General features: G+C 36.4%; 2 protein-coding genes across 13 annotated transcripts in view; both read right to left on the reverse strand.

The window, feature by feature from the left end:
• LOC131684476 (uncharacterized) overlaps positions 1–6805 on the reverse strand; it is a 231462-nt gene extending 224657 nt beyond the window's left edge. For 2 of the 11 annotated variants that reach the window (XM_058967396.1, XM_058967389.1), the window contains exons 1-2: positions 6466–6773; positions 6221–6364 (exon numbers count right to left, since the gene is read on the reverse strand). The gene's annotated coding sequence lies outside the window, so the exon portion shown is untranslated. Of the gene's footprint in view, positions 1–6153; positions 6365–6465 lie in introns of all 11 variants that reach the window. The other 9 variants (XM_058967398.1, XM_058967393.1, XM_058967391.1 and 6 more) reach the window with 8 other exon arrangements.
• Positions 6806–12602: 5797 nt separating this feature from the next.
• The window catches only part of LOC131684478 (glucose dehydrogenase [FAD, quinone]), a 73865-nt gene continuing 67565 nt past the window's right edge, over positions 12603–18902 (reverse strand). The window contains exons 3-5 of one of the 2 annotated variants that reach the window (XM_058967404.1): positions 14267–15166; positions 13769–14205; positions 12603–13712 (exon numbers count right to left, since the gene is read on the reverse strand). In XM_058967404.1, the coding sequence (XP_058823387.1) occupies positions 13506–13712; positions 13769–14205; positions 14267–15166 (1544 nt within the window). In that variant the 3' untranslated portion in view covers positions 12603–13505. The remainder of the gene's footprint in view (positions 13713–13768; positions 14206–14266; positions 15167–18902) is intronic. The other variant, XM_058967403.1, reaches the window with a different exon arrangement.

Here is an 18902-nt window from a genome sequence, read left to right on the forward strand (position 1 = left end):
AATATTCCTCGGAGATTAACATTCTGTTACTCGCGCTAGTGCACTGAGTGGACGCCGCGCTGATAACCAAGAGATATCGTCTTAGGGCACCAGCAGCTCTTCGTTCAGTGAGCCATTTGTGCGTATTCCGGGCAAATGTGTTTGACAGCTGTCCATCGACCCAACTAACAAATCTGCGCTGTATACGATGGGTAACAGTCGACGTGTAACGTGAATATAACCGCAGGATGTTTTTTGTACCGTAGATGAAGCGTGGAGTGACCTTCCAACAAGAGCGACCAGCACACAGTGGGACGAGCCCGGACTTAAGTCCATATATGAAGGTTATGCGATATTCTCACTAGTATTTTTCTCGTATCAGCTGAGCCATCAAAGACATTTTTGCGAGATTTTAGGTGATTTGAATGCAAAATGAATTTTTGACAGCTTTTTGAAGAGCATAACTCAACTGTTTTTTGCATTATTTGACCATAGCACAGTGGGACGAGCCCGGACTTAAGTCCATATATGAAGGTTATGCGATATTCTCACTAGTATTTTTCTCGTATCAGCTGAGCCATCAAAGACATTTTTGCGAGATTTTAGGTGATTTGAATGCAAAATGAATTTTTGACAGCTTTTTGAAGAGCATAACTCAACTGTTTTTTGCATTATTTGACCATAGGAACTACATACGGTTATTCTCGTTTTTCAAAGAAACGGTTGATTTTATGAATTGCATTACTTCACCAAAATTATCCGTGTGATAAAATTACATCGTAAAATCGCCAAAAATAAGTCACTAGTTGATTTAGTTAGTATTTAGATAACTGTTTGTCATGAATTTTTATTGAATTCGAACTTCTAAAGCGATAACAACAACGACGCCCGTGAATGCCCGCGATCACACTATGCTCATTCGAAAGCTTTTCATTTTCTCTTTAAAATGAGCCTATGCTAGTTTTGCGAAAATTTGCGATAAGCAGTCAAAATTTGAAAAAACTGTGAATGGAGACGCATGGTTATTACTGATATTTAATTTGAATATTCACTTTATGACTAGAATAATGACACTAATTTATGCACAACTTTCAAATAGCATTTAGAGCATGATCTACAAGGGTTTTACTAGTGATCAAGAGTAAGGAGCCGAGTGGGAAGTATGGTTTTTAAGTGGTAAAGGAATTAAGAATGTTTAAAATTTCGGTAAATATTTTCAACCATCTGAAATGTGTCATAAAATGTTTCATGAACTATTTTTGCTAACTTACGCAATAACTGTCAAATTGAGTGAACATAGTTGAGTTAGAGTCATTTGGTGAGACTATTTTTTCCGAGTTTGCATAGCGCTGATAAAGCTTAAGGGTATAAGATATTATCCTAATAAAATAAGACCATTTTTAAATGAACCATATACGCGAAAAAAGGATTTTGGATTTATTTTAATTTAAGGTATGAAATAAGCAATCTAAGCAACTTAAAACACACCTGCGAAAACAAAATCGTTAACCATCTTGTTGATTAGTGAATGTAAATCAATATTCCACTAAGACGTTCAAAATGTTTGTTTTGAAAATGAAAAAAGATGTAGGTTTCATACCAATTAACCCACTAATGAATTAAACTTTCCAAAATTAGTCGATCACATCTTATTTGATCCTTAAAAATAATATAGTCATTTCTAAAGCCACATAATGAGAATCAATTCGTTTCAATACGGAAAATAAATTCCAAAATTACAATTGAAAGAAATCTTTATAAAAGACAAAATATTTACTTTTGAGCCACTCTAATAAGTAGTAAAATTAATTTCTATTTTCTATAACCAACATAGGATTTCAGCGCACGGAAATGTCTTTAAAATTTTTTTGAACCTTCACAGCAAAATAATTATTTTTGAGCCACCCTAATGTATAATCAATTTTTTTTGCAAATGTTATTATCAAAAACGATTTAGCACACGAAAATTAATATACACAAATTTTAAGAACGATCTAGAAAAAAAATTTTTTGAGACACCCTAATGAATAGTAAATGTTCATTTTTGAAATGTTTTAATATCGAAAACGAATTCAGCGTACCAAAATTACATAAAAACGTCCTATATGAACCGATACGGAAAAGTTTGGACTTTAGTCCATCTTTTGTTCTAAGTCGTACCACTGTGCAGCAGCTCAGCAGAAATGGCTTGCAGAAAATGTTCCATAGTTTTAGGAAAATGAATCCTGCCCCTTAGCAATCTCGGTATCGATGCGTTGGATTATTTTGTATGTACATCTTCTCGGCAGTTCCCGGAAGCGTTTGGCAACAGTTATTAAAAAAGGAAGATGATTTTGTTAATAAAATGATTTACAATTTCTACGATAAAAATTGCTACGATAAAAAATAAACCATAACACGTTCATTGCAAAAAGTGGTGTATTTTTTCTAAAACGTTTCATCTACCACAAAAATTTGTCACGCACTCTGTATTGGTTCACTGCACAGAAAAATAACAAAATTACAGCACATATCTAGGGTTGCCACATCCAGATTTTTACGGACCTTGGATAGGCTTTTATAAAAGTACGAGTATATCGTTGAAATCAAGTCTTCCTACTGAGTTTAAATGAGAGACGTATAAACTCTTTCATTCTTTCTGTATCTCGTCGAGGCAGCGTTGCCAATAATGTTTTCAATTAGGACGTAAGTAACAATGAGAGATTTTCTTTTGGGTCTTTCTCTTCTGTCCGTTACTCATTAGATTCAATATTTACTACTCAACTCTTTGCATAATATTCAAGTAAAAACATCGTCCTTCGGCATGTACTGGAAAGTGTTATAGTGACATCGCAATTACCGAAAGAGAAAGTAAACAAAGAGAGGCTCTCAATGTTAATTAGGGACCATCCATAAATGACGTAGCATTATATGGGGGAGGGGGGAGTTTTGTAATTTGTGATGATGTGTGACGACAGGGGGGTAGGGGGTCATATCATGCTACGTAGCTTTTTTAAAGGGAATAGGGGTTGACCTGATGTCACGACAATCTTACTAGTTTCATCTAACTGACATCGTTTTTTTATTTTTTACGGGGACAAGGGGAGGGGTAGGGTTACCGTCAAGCTACGTAATTATCAGGGGGTGTTGAAAATCACTCAAAAAATCCTACGTCATTTATGGATCATCCCTTATGTCCTCATCTAAATTTTCTCCAAATTAATCCTTTCAATCAGGGGTGCCATTACACTTTTCACAAAAAAATTGAACTCTTTCATAAAAGAACTGGATTCTCAAACTTGATGTCAAACATCATTGTGCAATATGAAAAGATTTAGTTATTTAAAAGATATGAAAACAATCCCAACCTCTCCAGCCGTCGTAATGATAAAAATTAATAGTAAAAAAGTAGTAATAAGAACAAATATTATAATTAACAAAAATTCAATTATATAGAGAATCCTGCGCTCCATAGCATATCGATTTCTAATGTGTATTGAAATATGACAAGGTGCAGCAATATACGATTCCTGAAACACAATTAACTTGTTCTCCAGAGAGGATGTTCTCTTGGTAATTTTATATATTTATTGGTAGTAAGCTACCATTGTCTGCCAAATAATAATGCCATTGTATGCGAAATGGATAAAATTGGACAATATTTAAAAAACTGGACGAATTACACATTTGTCTATTTGACTGGATCGAGTAAAAAGAACTGGAAGAATCCCGTTTAAACTGGAATGTTGCTGTTGACATTGATGCGTCGAGGCATCAATTACCAAAACTAACTCACATCCCGTTCACCATTCATTCAATTTAATTCAAAGCTGTAAGCTGTAAATTTTTCGCGTTTGCAAACCGTGCAAGCTTTAGATAGGTGTGGGATTCCACTACCCCTGTTAACGACAAAAAATCCAAAAGCGCCGGCCACTCTCGCTGTGGAGGATAAGCCGAACATGGATTGCTTTCTACCACAGCTAACAGTAGAAGTAGAGTGAAACAGGCAGGAAATCGGCAACGACTTAGAAGTACACTTTAGTATCTTCCGGATTTTTTTTGCTGTCGCTAAAAAATCGGCTATTCTTTATTTTAGTCGCTAGAAAGGATCCAACAAATGAACAAAGTCCTTCTTCCAGGCAAAAGGTACCGCTGCCAACATTAACACCGGAAGAACTCATTCAAAGCAAATAAATTCAGTTCAAGTTATTCTTCGTCTCACTAGACCCGGAGAAATTGATGTAAAACCCGAAGGTTCGGAGATTGTCTCCAAAAACCGGAGTCTCCGGGTCAAGCCCGTAGGGGTGGCAGCCCGTGACATATCGTAACATCTATGGTAAATAAATTCGCCACCGACGATATCTTTTGTACGACATACATGAAATTAAAAATTAATTATTTCGAAAAAGTATGAACAAAATCGTGGGATGGATGAAAAAATTGGTCATAATATTTTCAGTTCGTTAACTAAGTGTTCAGCAGGACGACACGGAAATTTGAGGTTGAGGTGTGAGTATTCCCTCCTTTGCGAGCTCACGTCATTCCGGTTCAGTTGGTGTACAAGTTACGCGAGTAGATAATCATTTGTCTATATGCAATCCTTGAAATACAGTGCGTCTCCATTGTACTCAGAGTTTGCCAGGTAAAGTATTCTGGTTTCGACCGTACATTGTAAGTAAAGGTAATTATGAAACTAATGCTTTATCGTGATCTAATATTCAATTTAATTTAATGGATTTTGTAGAAAGTTTAACAAATTAAAATTATTCAGACAAAAGAGTAATTTCATTCGTAAATGAAAGTGCCATGTAGAGGCAAATGGTCCTATGATTAACCTCTTCATGTCCATGTTGTTTGTGCTCAACAACGTTTTTAAACAGCTATAACTTTTGATTGAGGCAAGATTTGCTTACAAAAACAAGTAAGGTCAATAAACGTGACTATTGCCTTTCATTTTGAGTATTAACAGTTACAAGGATCGGCTCTAGAACTAAAGTTATTGCAATTAGTCTGATTGGATTCCGATGGAGCAGTGCTGCCAGGGCCACTTTACGCTGACGACGGGAAATAGTTTTTCATATATCTTCGTTATGTTGCAATATTATTGAAAACTGATAAAACTTTTCAATTTAGACTGTCTTTGCATACGTTTTCCACGCAAGTGGACTATTGTAAATATTCTGGTAGAATTGTATTAAGCATTACAAGGTAAAAATTCAGCAGATTCTAGCACTGCGAGGGAAGCTGGCTTTTCGTGTTTGTTGACCTCACCGTTTTCAAGGAAAAATTGTTTTGAAACCCTTCAATCTACATGCACTAGAATAAAAGTTGGGCATGAAAGGCTTAACCCCCGCTATGATCGAAACAAAAACATCCTTTACCAGAAATGAAACTAATCCAAAGAAAATGATTCCTCTTTACTCCGATCCTTTACCCATCATAGTACACAGCAGATAAGAAGTACGCATTCCTTTTGCAATCTTCAGTGTCTACTGGAAATCCAATGCGATTTTATCAAAAATCCGATAAAGGCATTGGAGAAGCTTACATGTAATAAGTGAAACATGAACAGCATTTCACATTATTCGGATGATCACCTGAATGGTAATCCATAAGTGACGCAGGCATTAAATCAAATTCTTCACGACATAGCCATCTGATGCACAATTCATCGCTTGTTCTTTCCTTGCTCCTATAACGGATCACCCGAATAGAAATGTACAGTAACAAAACCTTGATTTTCACTGTGACAGTACAGTATTTTTACAATAATTTACAGTAAGTTTTAGTGTTATGCTACAATACAAAAACAATAAACTTTAACGTTTTTATAGTAAATTTCAATGTAAAATAGACTTTTACAGTGAAAAAGGGGGGTGGTTATGTATCTTAACATTAAAAAAATCAGTTTTTCTCCATACATTTTTTTCTCTAAAACTGTAAAATTTAATGTGAATGCACTGTATCAGTTTTTTGCTGAACAGTGAAATTTATTGTTACATGAAATTTTGTTGTAAATCTACTGTGAGAACTTGGCATCGAACAATGTTGAAACAGTAATTACTATAATATTTATTATTTTATGATTGTTTGTAGGGTAAATGCTATTGTAAAATTCTATCCGGGCAGTGATGTGTAGTTTTCGGATTACAAAACGTTGCACTTAGTGCTATGCAGGACAAAACAAGTCGCAACCATCCGTTATTCTGAACTTCAATCAATTTCAGGAATCTGTTACTCCATTCAACCGTTCGCTAGCTACCATGAAGTCATATTGCAATTAGTGAACGAGCGCAATGAATCAACGGGCTGCATGTTTGTTTCCAATCCATTCCAGTGACTGACTGTAATCCACTTCCACAGTGCTCTTTGCGAGAAACATTGCACCTGCCGTTGTTCTGAAATTCTAGAGAAACGGAAAAACAAGGCAATAAAACACCGTTCAGTGCGCGAGCCGAATTTCAGCCAAACTTGATTCGAATACATATAGCCACTTCACTGACGCACCGTATAGATCAAAAAGTCCTTTCGGCTGCACCCCAAATCATTTTTCCAAAGCAAGTTTTATCCAAAGCTACCGGCGGTTCAACTATGACACAAGGACACGGTGACGAATCTATTCTTGCCGTGCTCGAAACTGTTTCCTCTACCTCATATATTTCCCACGATTACAACTTCGTTTGTTATTATTATTATTATTACTATTGTTATTACTCAGCACACACAGGTATTCATCACGGAAATCTAACTAATCCCTCGGTACACACCCGTAGCGCCAAAGACGATCCAAACACCGAACGACCCGAACAGAAACTGACGGAGTGCAGTGACAGACAGCTGCTTCACATTGTGGACTGGTATGGTAGACCTACATGTGGTAAAGGTGGAAAAACGAAATGGCCATCCTGCTGCCACCCACTTCCCCCAAAAGTTCAAGCTCGTGAAAAACCGATGTCGAACGACCGAGCGATCGTGTGTTGGTGTTGGTACCTTGCGCCGCATACCGCACCTTGTGCTTATCCTAATGGGTAGTGAAGTACAGGCTCTCCCGTTGTACTAACCGGAATTGTTTTGTTTTGACAGGTATTTTTCCTGTGTATGAGGACTCTTTGTGCACTTGTTACATAACGGTGGGTTGATTGTAGTGCTAGTGCATCCTAATTCCGATGGCTAGTGCTGAAACGATTCATGAATTATGAATTATGTGTTGTTTTTTGGTCTCCATCATTTGCATTTAAAAGGGCAGCTCCAGATTATGTACATAATCTTTCCTGTTAAGCAACATTTGTCGCTAAGACAATTTTTTGTTACATGTTGTGGCATTCTTCAAGTTGCATACCCTTTCTGTAACTGTGTATCGACTTTGACAAGTTATTACAACAGATTTCAATTTTCGGAGTCAGATTTTCTGTACAAATCCAACGAATGAAAACTCTATTTTTCATTATTTAACTCGTATTTTTTTGGCATGAAACAAATTTGTGTATTTAATATGTTAAAAATATGGTGTCTTGAATTATGAATTGTGTCTTTGTTCAGTGTTACCAAGAAAAAAGTGAATTTTCACCGTTCCGGTCATTCCTTCTCGGTCTATTTCATAGTCCAGTGGACACGTTCCTGTAAACCTTAAATTTATCTTTTTTGTAATATATTTAAGAATCGTAAGTATGAATTTTACCACTACATATAGGGTTGCAACCTTCGGTGAGGCTGCTGAGTTTAAATGAGGCAAGTATAAACTCTTACATTCTTTTTGTAACTCTACTTTGTCGATTACCAAAATTGACATTAATGCACCGTTTGATTTGGCACCACTGTTTGAGCTTTCCTCATTGAGCTCTAAATTTTTTGCGATTGTAATTAGGACGGGTGTGAAAATTTCACCCCCGACTAACCATAAGAAATTCAAAAGCACCACCCACTCTCGCTACCTGTAACCTGTGGGCTACGCTGAACAGAGATTGATCTCTTCCACAGCTAACAGGAGAAGTAGAGTGAAGAATTGCAAAAAAGTTGCATCGCGTGGAAAGCACACTGCGGTGTCTTCAGGAAATTTTAATAGGCATAAAAAAACGATTATTCGTCATCACAGTCAACTGTTAACTGGTTGCTAGCGAAGTTCTAACAAAGGCTCAACAGTAACCTTAACTTCAAGAGCAGCCAACAATTCCACCGAAAGAACTCGTCTATAACAAACAAATTAAGTTAAAATTATTTATCGTCTGATCAGATCCGAATAAAATGAACAAAAATCGTGGTCTCCATTTGCTATCATTGGCTGCTCCGACATCAATCTTCAAATGATAATTTTGAACTTTTTCAAAAATCTTCCTAGATCTCAAGAAGACACAACAGAGTGCTTCCTAGATGATGTCACCGTCTTGTCTGCTTCACTCACCTTGACAAATGACAGTTTGCTATGAAATAGAGGGGTACTTCATCGATCTTTCATCCACAGCGAAAATAGCTGATGACTTTGAATTTATTTAATTAGGCTGAAGAGCGAAATTGTCCATCAAACTACAAACACGAAAACAAACAAAATTTAGGATATACTTTTGTCTTTATTTCAGTGTTCATTTTATTTTATTTTCATTTACCTCATTTTATTATATTTCTTTGGTGCATCTTAAGCAATAAAGAGCGATGAAAGTGTGCGAATACTGTATCGAGCAATTGCTTTAATTCCAAATTGGGTCCAGTTTCTGCGACACAATTTCGTGTAGGCGTTCAACCTTTAAATATGCTTCGTCTCGATGTACAGGTTCGCCTCCAACATCGAACCTAAGTGAACGATGTGCAAACTCTAGTTCAAACATCCGTGTACGTACACCGGGTGCGTACACGAGAACCATTCACACAAGACAGAAAGACAGTTATTAATCAAAATAAATGATTTCAATTTATTGCTTGACTTGACACGTCAGGTTTCTGTGCAGTTTGTTCTAAATTTGACAAATATTGACTTGATTTGGCTGCCTGTTCATTTTACCCCCTGTTTATTTTACCCACAGTTCCCCTACATCTGATAACATTAAGTTCAAAATCTAACAAAATTCAAAGTTTAGGTGAAAAAGTGATTTTTTAAATGCTTTGTGTAAATTTTATTTGAAAAAGCGAAAGCCAATTTGTTGATAGTACTATCGAAGAAAAAAACAAGTTGAATTAAAAGGCCCACTTGATCCACCTAGCAGTGAGATGAGACATTTCTTACACATATTACTGTTGGTTTATTCATTAGTTTGCAGAACTCATGCGAAGTAGGTACCCAACTGGACGTGGGATGAACACAGTTTCGAGTCCTGCACGGAAAAACCACGAATAAACTGAATGATTCATAGAAAATCAATAACACAAATGAAATAAAAAAATATAAAGCGAATCTATTTTTTGTTTCATTTCATAAAATTAAAAATGATTCATAAATCGAATTAATAAAGTAAATAAATCAAATTAGTTCAACTCATTGATTATTTAACAAAATAGTAGATTGACTCAATCTCGCCAATTGGATGAAATTAATTCAAAGAACGACTGAACATGACATGAATAAAATCAAAGAAATGAAAAAAAATATAAAAAAATAAGTTGAATAAAATTAAAAAATAAATATGCATGAATAAGTGAATGAATCAAACGAATCAATTAAATCGAATGAATCCAATGAATTCAGTGCATCCAATTAATCCAATGAATCCAATGAACCCAATGAATCTAATGAATCTAATGAATCTAATGAATCTAATGAATCTAATGAATCTAATGAATCTAATGAATCTAATGAATCTAATGAATCTAATGAATCTAATGAATCTAATGAATCTAATGAATCTAATGAATCTAATGAATCTAATGAATCTAATGAATCTAATGAATCTAATGAATCCAATGAATCCAATGAATCAAATGAATCCAATGAATCCAATGAATCCAATGAATCCAATGAATCCAATGAATCCAATGAATCCAATGAATCCAATGAATCCAATGAATCCAATGAATCCAATGAATCCAATGAATCCAATGAATCCAATGAATCCAATGAATCCAATTAATCCAATGAATCCAATGAATCCAATGAATCCAATGAATCCAATGAATCCAATGAATCCAATGAATCCAATGAATCCAATGAATCCAATGAATCCAATGAATCCAATGAATCCAATGAATCCAATGAATCCAATGAATCCAATGAATCCAATGAATCCAATGAATCCAATGAATCCAATGAATCCAAAGAATCCAAAGAATCCAATGAATCCAATGAATCCAATGAATCCAATGAATCCAATGAATCCAATGAATCCAATGAATCCAATGAATCCAATGAATCCAATGAATCCAATGAATCCAATGAATCCAATGAATCCAATGAATCCAATGCATCGAGTGAATCGAATGAATCAAATGATTCGAAAGAATCAAATGAATCGAATGAATCAAATGAATCAAATGAATCAAATGAATCAAATGAATCAAATGAATCAAATGAATCAAATGAATCAAATGAATCAAATGAATCAAATGAATCAATTGAATCAAATGAATCAAATGAATCAAATGAATCAAATGAATCAAATGAATCAAATGAATCAAATGAATCAAATGAATCAAATGAATCAAATGAATCAAATGAATCAAATGAATCAAATGAATCAAATGAATCAAATGAATCAAATGAATCAAATGAATCAAATGAATCAAATGAATCAAATGAATCAAATGAATCAAATGAATCAAATGAATCAAATGAATCAAATGAATCAAATGAATCAAATGAATCAAATGAATCAAATGAATCAAATCGGGCTCAAGGACGGCGGAGATAGCAGCACTAAGTAGGCAGCACCAACAAGCAGTTTCACGTCGGTAAAAAATCGTGCGAGGGTGGCTGTGAACGGATGCGAATTAGGTTTTCGATTTCTCTGGATCGGTTCACGTCTAGAAGTTGGCGACGGCGCGCCGGTACAAATTTCCGCGCACAAATTTTTTTTTAAGAAAATTAAAAAATGAAAAAATAAAAAAAAATAAGGAAAATAAAAATCCCGAAGTAATACCCAACGGTGATCCCGGGAGGAAGAGGAGGTACAAGAGGTTGATGTTTAGTCGGTAGGCTTGCTGGAGAAAGAGCTGCAGTAAGAATCCGACAGTACCACGGCCAAGTTAGTAGAGGTCTCTTTTGAAGATTCACCATCGATAAAAATAACTTTTGCCGAACTGGTCGAAGTGAGTCGAATGATATGAAAATTTCGAATGTTCGGGCCTCAGCGAAAAAGTCGATTTTCTGAGTAATTGCCTAACCTTTCTGTAGAAGAAAGGTAAAAAGTTTTAAATCGAATCCTTTTATTCATAACTTCGGAACCTACACTACGTTCAAATGAAATTCGGTTGTAATCAAATTATATACTGAATACTCTTTATTTAAGACTAAGATTATGAGAATCTAGTCATCAATTGATGAGAAACAGATGTGAATCTAATTTCGGGACTTGGCCATTTTTTCGGATCTTCCGGAATCCTCAACGGTTCTCAATGTGGTCAAAGAGATGTTTATTTGCAATTAGCGATCAGGGCCTCCAATTAAAAGCAATTTAGGACTTATTTCAATTAGTGTTGCATTATTTAGATATTATTATTATACCGGTTTGTACGGGAATTTCGCGTGAAACCGCATACTTCAACCCGTAACATCCGTACCAGAACTCCGATTCCAATGGCATTTGATATCAGTCAATAGGGATATTATCGCTTTCATTTGAAACTAAGTTTGAGAACACATTTTATTAAGTTTTGCATCTTTTAGATAACAAGCTGATACCGATTTATGTGGTAATTTCATGCGTGACATCAGGCGTAACTCAGGAACCGGAAGTCGGAATTAAATGAATTTGATCGCCACTTATGGGAACGTTGTACCTTACATTTGAGTTAACACACACAGATAATTGCCGAACTCGACGAACCTAATCGAATGGTATGACACTAGGCCCTTCGGACGAAAAATCGATTTTCAAAGCAATTGCAAAAAGTAAATAGGTAAAAATATTACGAATTTCGATAACTAAAAAAAATCTTTTCAAAACGAGCTTTTGCTCGACAGGCGAAAAATTGTTTGAACGCTTGGGAAATTTTGACTTAACACTATAGTAATCTTCCATAATTAAGCCACATTAAATTCGATTCTACAACAATGCACACATATATCTTGCGTTTGTGCATAGATAATATGTATACAGTTGTTACATAAAACGTATGTGTGCGCTTGACAATTTTAATATTTCTTTTTTATAGATTTAAAGTGTAGGAAGCAAATAGAATTACCAGAAGGATTTGCATTAGTGTATGGGTTCGACTTAAAACTGTGCATACTTATTTTAAAATACTAAAAAAGCTAAACTAGAAATTATATTGACACATTAAATAGTATACATTAAGTTAATTTTTTTCAAACTTTCAGGACCATCAACTTTTTATACTCTTACATGCGGCATTGTAACAAGCCGCATGCGCCTACACTGTACTGTAAAATACATTTATTACTCTAGTACTACCACGAACGGAAAACGAACGAAACACGACTACTGCTGGGCAGTAGTGAGAGGAAGGCGGGCGCCACGACCAGGAAGGGGGTGGTAAATGAAAATCCAAAACAAACGAATTTCGATGGTTTTCGTTAGATCGAGAGAAACAAGAAAAACCTGCACGCGCCCAATGACCACTGGAACTGATCGGATGGAAAGAAAATAAACTCCCTACTGGCCGGTTGTGTTTACATTAAACAGTCTCGCATTCTTTATTCTTATATCCTATTCGGCACTGCGAGCGCCGCAATGATTTTAACATTTCTAAAGTAAACAACAGTAACCTTGGAAATCAAACAAAGGTTGGTGAAATGAATCGAACTGTGAAATGGAAAAGAAAAATGCACCATAATTTTCGAAAACAACGTAATAGGAGCCGTTGTTTATAAGCTTACTTTTTCTAGTTATGCGGCGATTTTAATAAACTTTATAATAATTTTGCAATACATATCAGAATATGATGAATTTAGCTAGCATAGTATTAAATAATATGCCAGCTAAAAACATTCTTTTTATATGCATTGCAAAATTTTTATTTACCGGAAGAGAGAATACACAATTAGCGGCTATCATTTACAGTTACGTCGTTTCCAAAAAATATGTTAGAAATATGTGTTGTGCGAGGTTGATCACATTTCAATATTTATGATTTACGTAGAAAACGTGTTAGGTATTGGCAGTTCTTGGAGTGTTATGTAATGACATACAACTGGCAAAGCTTTGTGAAAGATATACTAAACTCAGTTTTTACGTATTTCTAGTATAACCTCAAAGCACACTCTGAGCTTTCTATATCGGGAAAAACCGTCAAGGTATCATCACGACAACACATACGAGTATTGACATAATAAGTGAATTAAAATCGATTCAAACTCTTCCCGAATGAACTCGGTTTCGATATAATGGTAACGGTTGACTAGAGCACATTGCTGGGGACACATTTATTCTGATGACTATGCGGTGTTATCGTATCTCATTGAGCCAATAGTGTTTGATCATATCAGCTGCTTTTTCGCCAATCATAAAAGCAACTGCGTTGGTATGAGAAGCTGGAATCACCGGAATAATCGAGCAGTCGGCAACACGAATCCCTCGGATGCCATAAACTAGAAGTTCTGGATTCACGACTGCTGTCGGATCCGATGTAGGACCCATTTTACAAGTTCCGGACTGAAAATGTTTGCAAATATAGTTAACACTGCTATTTAAAAAATGTGAACACTTACCTGATGTTGTAAACTTGTACCGATTCTCCTAATACAGCACTCCCAATACTCGTCACTGCGGAATCGATAATGTGCACAGCCGAAAAATGGCTGCTTATGAAGTCTTGCACCGAAACGAGCAAACTTCGGTGATTCCGCTACTTGTACGGTTAGTTTAATTCCTTCACGAAGCACTACCAAATCGTCATAATTTTCATAGTAGTTGCCTTGCATTCGTGGCCAATGGAACGGGTTTTTACTCTTCAGCATAATTCTACCTCTGCTTTTCGGTCTCATCAGCACCGGTGACATGGCAAAGGCATGCTGTCCAATGATATCACCGTATGTCTTTCGATAGAACTCATCAGTTATCCCGAAAGCATTCCTCAGCGAACCAGAATCGTCATTATTGTAGGCTCCTGTTCCTAGCACCATTTCAACATCCGGATAATCTGGGGCTGAAAACCAAAAAAAAAACATTAAAAGCTTTCCAAACAAAAAACATTTAAGCAATCATACGCAAAAAGGTAATATTGGTTTTCACGAAAGCTATTCCTTCGGCTCCACCTGGAATAGTGAAAGGTCCTTTCCCGTTCAGCAAATAATCAAAGATAATCGGCGGGGATCGCATGTCACGCTCCCGTATAGATACGGGTTGATCCACGGTGAAAACTAATCCAGGCAGAGTCATATGATCCTGTAGATTGTATCCTACTCGAAGATCTTGAATTACGGGAATTCCGACTTCTTGAAGATGTTCCTTAGGTCCAACACCGGACAACATCAGCAACTGTGGGGAAGCTATAGCTCCTGCTGACAAAACCACTTCTTTGCCAACTTTCACCGCGTACCGTCTTTTATTTTTAAGAAACTCTACCCCATAAGCCACCTTAGTAATGGGATCAATCAAAATACGCGTCACTCTTGAGTTAATAGATATATGTAAATTTGGTCTGTTTGCCACAGGTCTAAGAAATGCTTTCGCAGCGCTACATCTTCTTCCGTTACGCATCGTTGCCTGCGCCTTCGAAAATCCCATCATAATCTCTCCATTGGGATCGGTTTCCTGGTAACCCATCTGTTTCCCGGCCTCTATGAAGGATCGCAGCATTGGTGTTTCGAATGACGAGAATTCAACGTCTAAATACCCATTCCCCGAATGGTATGGCGATCGCTTTAGTTTGCTAATTTTAACCCGTTCGGACTTTTTGAAGTACGGCAGCACGTCTCGATAACTCCAACCGAAATTTCCAGCACTCTCCCAATCGTCGTAATCCCGTGGATGACCACGGGTGTATATGAGGAAGTTTATCAAACTAGTTCCACCCAAACCGCGTCCCTTGGGCCAACTGCACATGCCGTTACGCAGCCCGAGACAGGCACCCTTCATCGGGTCTGCCTTGTAGCCCCAGTTGTAACCTGTTAACGGGGAAACAAAGATCTGTTAGAATTTATTGGATATTGTATAAATTGACTTCCGGTTGTAAAAATATGCATTTTTATTTAAAATTCATCTGACAAAAATAGACTGTATTGTTCAGATTATTCTAGGTTTTACGGACTTTCTTAGCTCTATTTAAAAATCGATACCTGGGGTCATCAAAATCGAACACAGATACCACTCATATACTCACAGTTAATTTTTTCATAACATTCTTGGATACTTATGGACATTAACCATTTCTTCAGTATTTGATAGTGAATTGATAGTACTTTCAAGATAACAATATTTCATCTGCATATTTGTGCAACTTTTTGTGAAACGTCTTAAGAACTATGACATTTTTAATCAAAGAAACACACCGTTGAGAAATATGACTAACACTATTGGATCAAAGTTGCTTCCCTGAATGCTTGATGTGTTAGAAAATAAGGACAAAAATTCGAACCGAACTATACACGTAATATTCTTTTCGCAAATTGCGACGATATTTGCTACTTCAAAATCAAGTATTTGAATTGCAGATGAGATCTCAACCTCATTTGTGACCATAGATGGGCTAAAACAAGGCGATGCACTTTCAAATCTGCTCTTGAAGGAGCTATCAGGAGAGCTGGCGTGGAAAGAAACGGCACTATCATCACAAGATCGCATATGCTCCTTGGTTTTGCACACGAAATTGATGTAATTGGAATCGATCGTAGAGCAGTGGAAGAGGTCTTCGTGCCTTTTAAGAGGGACACAGCGTGGACAGGCTTAGTCGTCAACTTAGACAAGACAAAGTACACGGTCGCAGGTACGGATAGAGGCAGGTCTAGTGGTGTTGATGGTGACACGTTTGAAGTGGTCGAAGAATTCGTTTATCTTGGTACACATGTGACTTGCGACAACGATGTTTCCAGTGAGGTAAAATGGCGTATTGCAGCTGCCAACAGCTGCCTTTCACGGTCTACGTAACCAGCTTATGTCCCGCAACCTGCAAACGTCAACAAAATTCGCGTTATACTAGATACTGATCTCCCTGTCGCTCTTTATGGCTACGAAGCGTGGTCGTTGAGAGGGGCAGATAAGAGAGCATTCGTAGACTTCGAGCGATATGCGAAAATTGAGTGTTCCGCAGACGCATGAATCATGAGTTGTACCAAGTAAACAAAACTGCGGATATTATTAAAGAGATGAAATACGGCAGACTGCAATGAGCTGGTCATGTGGTACAGGCACGTAGCCAGAGGGGGGGCTAGGGGGTTAAAGCCCGAAATTTTTCAAAAATAAATTTAAATAAAAAACCGGCAACTTTTAACAAAATTTGTTACTCATTTGGTTTGAACAAATTATTGAGAAAAAGTTGAAGAAGGCTATTTCTAACCACCGAAGGCAATGGTCACGAAATTCAGTGTGCTTTATGCTTTTGCTCGAGCCAGTGCGAAGCGAACGACAAAAACAGTAACTGTTATATTGTGTGCCTTGTCTGAAGAATACAAGAAACTGTTACTTTAAGTGTAGCTGTAGTAATCTGTCGAGATTAGTGAGTAGCAGAAGCAAGAATTGGTGCTCCAGCCAAATACGGTGATTATAAAAGTTGATTCGCATAGGACAGAGCATTCATAATGTCGAACATTTCCTGAAGGTTAGACTTTCGGAGATTACACTTTCGGAAGCCGCCTTTATCGAATTCTACCATGGCAGGCATTTAGCGCTCAACAAATTAGCCCAGATGATCATTTCGCACAACTTAAAGCACAAGGTTGTGCGTGACAATGCTATAATTAAGATCCTCCTATATACGGACGATGAGAAGATGAATGTTCCGCTACAAGATCGGATACCGCTTACTCGCAGATTAATGTCACATTTGGGAGAAATGGAATCTATTTGGAAGGGCAATTATTGAGGACGAGAAGCAAGGAAGATATTCGCGAACATAAAGGCAGCAACTACGATGATGACACGGAAATGTACAATAGCGAGATAGAAATGAACAACTCCCCCCCAAGACATAGGGTAAAGACTTAATTTTCGCCCCATTAGGGAGGGTGCCACACTATTCTATTAATTACGCAGTCTACAGTCGATGAAATTCACATAAATTGGCATCAGTATCCTTGCTTCGTTTCCAAGAACCAATTTAATACCAAAAATGTCCTGAGAATGGGGAAATACTTCTGTTTGAGCGCCATGAAAACTCGAATCGAATGCTCCTATTTTCGTACTACCATATGGACCAAAGCGTTGAACAAAGATGGCAGACGCTGCTCTAACTGACGGCTTGAAATGGGTAGGGCGATAATAGAAATAGGGCGAAAATAGTCTCCACACCCTAGTTGGTGAGGAAAAAAATATTTCCACGCCTCGTAAACAGGTTTCCACGTGCAATGGCTAAACGCTTGCGCGAGATCTGTATGACAACCATTTGAACTCATTATATTATTTTTATTTTGTACATAAGAAAATATATAAAAGACCCACGACCCCGTTTGTTATTTTTAAATAATAAGTTTTTGAATTGCACACAATTTTGAATTTTTGTATTAGGTCAGTGCACACTGTACACTCTGTTCTCTGTACTGTGCTACACAAAAACTATTTCAATTTGTCTGAGAACGATTGAGCCGTGAAGAAAATTTTTGTTTCGCGTCATTTTAAGGCAATACCATTTTTATTCTCGCTTCATTTCATTGTTACGAGGAATTTGTTCCGTACTAATACACTGTTAATCCGTAATTCCGTGATATCTACAACAAACGTGTAAAAAAAATTCTTTTAAAAGTGAACCGGGCAAAAAGTGGTAAAACAATAGGCAATCACGAAGAGGGACTAAAATGTTGGGACTGATTGAATCTGTAAGCCAATAAGTGGGATAAGAGTTTCGATTTCATGTCTTCAGTATGTGACAGTCTTTCGTTCCGTTTCTGCTCGTCATGGAATAAAATGAGAGAAATAATCTTAAATAAGAGAGAAAAGAGAGGAAAAAATCAACCAATCGAAATCGACTCAAGATCACTCTTCTATCTTTACTATACACTCAACACGAGTTCTTTCCGAATTGCGCCTTGATCTTCTCATTTCGTCTTCGTTGCGTTAGGTGCAACAACTTTAATTGAAACTTTTTTCCCAAATAGTGGTAAAACAAACATGTAATCAGACAAACAGTACAACTTTCTTCAAGAAATCATACATCTCTTCCAATCTTGATGATGATTGAAAAAAAATCAAGAGCAAATTATTTTTATTCATAAACAAACCTATTACTGAACAGATTAGTGTTCACATATTTGTTTAATGAATTGACAAAAAGTTTTGCAAAAGTTTCACAGGAAACGGATAATTTGCTGGGATAATTCTGGGTAGTTTCCATTAGTAGATTAAATCATTGAAATATATATTTGACATTGTCCAAAAACCCACGAATTCCGTAATAATACCTTCAAATGTTCAAATATAATATTTACTTAATCTAGGTAATCTTCGTAAGTTACAGCGGTTTTGCAAGATTGTTAAAAGTCAATAGAGCTAAGGTATTCTTGCTTTGTAGTGAAATCAGTAGTTTTTTGCACTCACTTTACATTTTGACTTTTACTATAGTTTCAGGGATCTAGGAAAATCAGTCTACGATATTTTTAATTCGTAAGTACAATGATATAAAAAGTACCTAAAAAGAATCTACTTAAATAGATAAAAAGATAGTTATTCTGAGTTGCCTGATAGTATTGTCGA

The sequence above is a fragment of the Topomyia yanbarensis genome, chromosome 2 (genome assembly GCF_030247195.1).
Source record: "Topomyia yanbarensis strain Yona2022 chromosome 2, ASM3024719v1, whole genome shotgun sequence".
Lineage (NCBI taxonomy): Eukaryota > Metazoa > Arthropoda > Insecta > Diptera > Culicidae > Topomyia > Topomyia yanbarensis.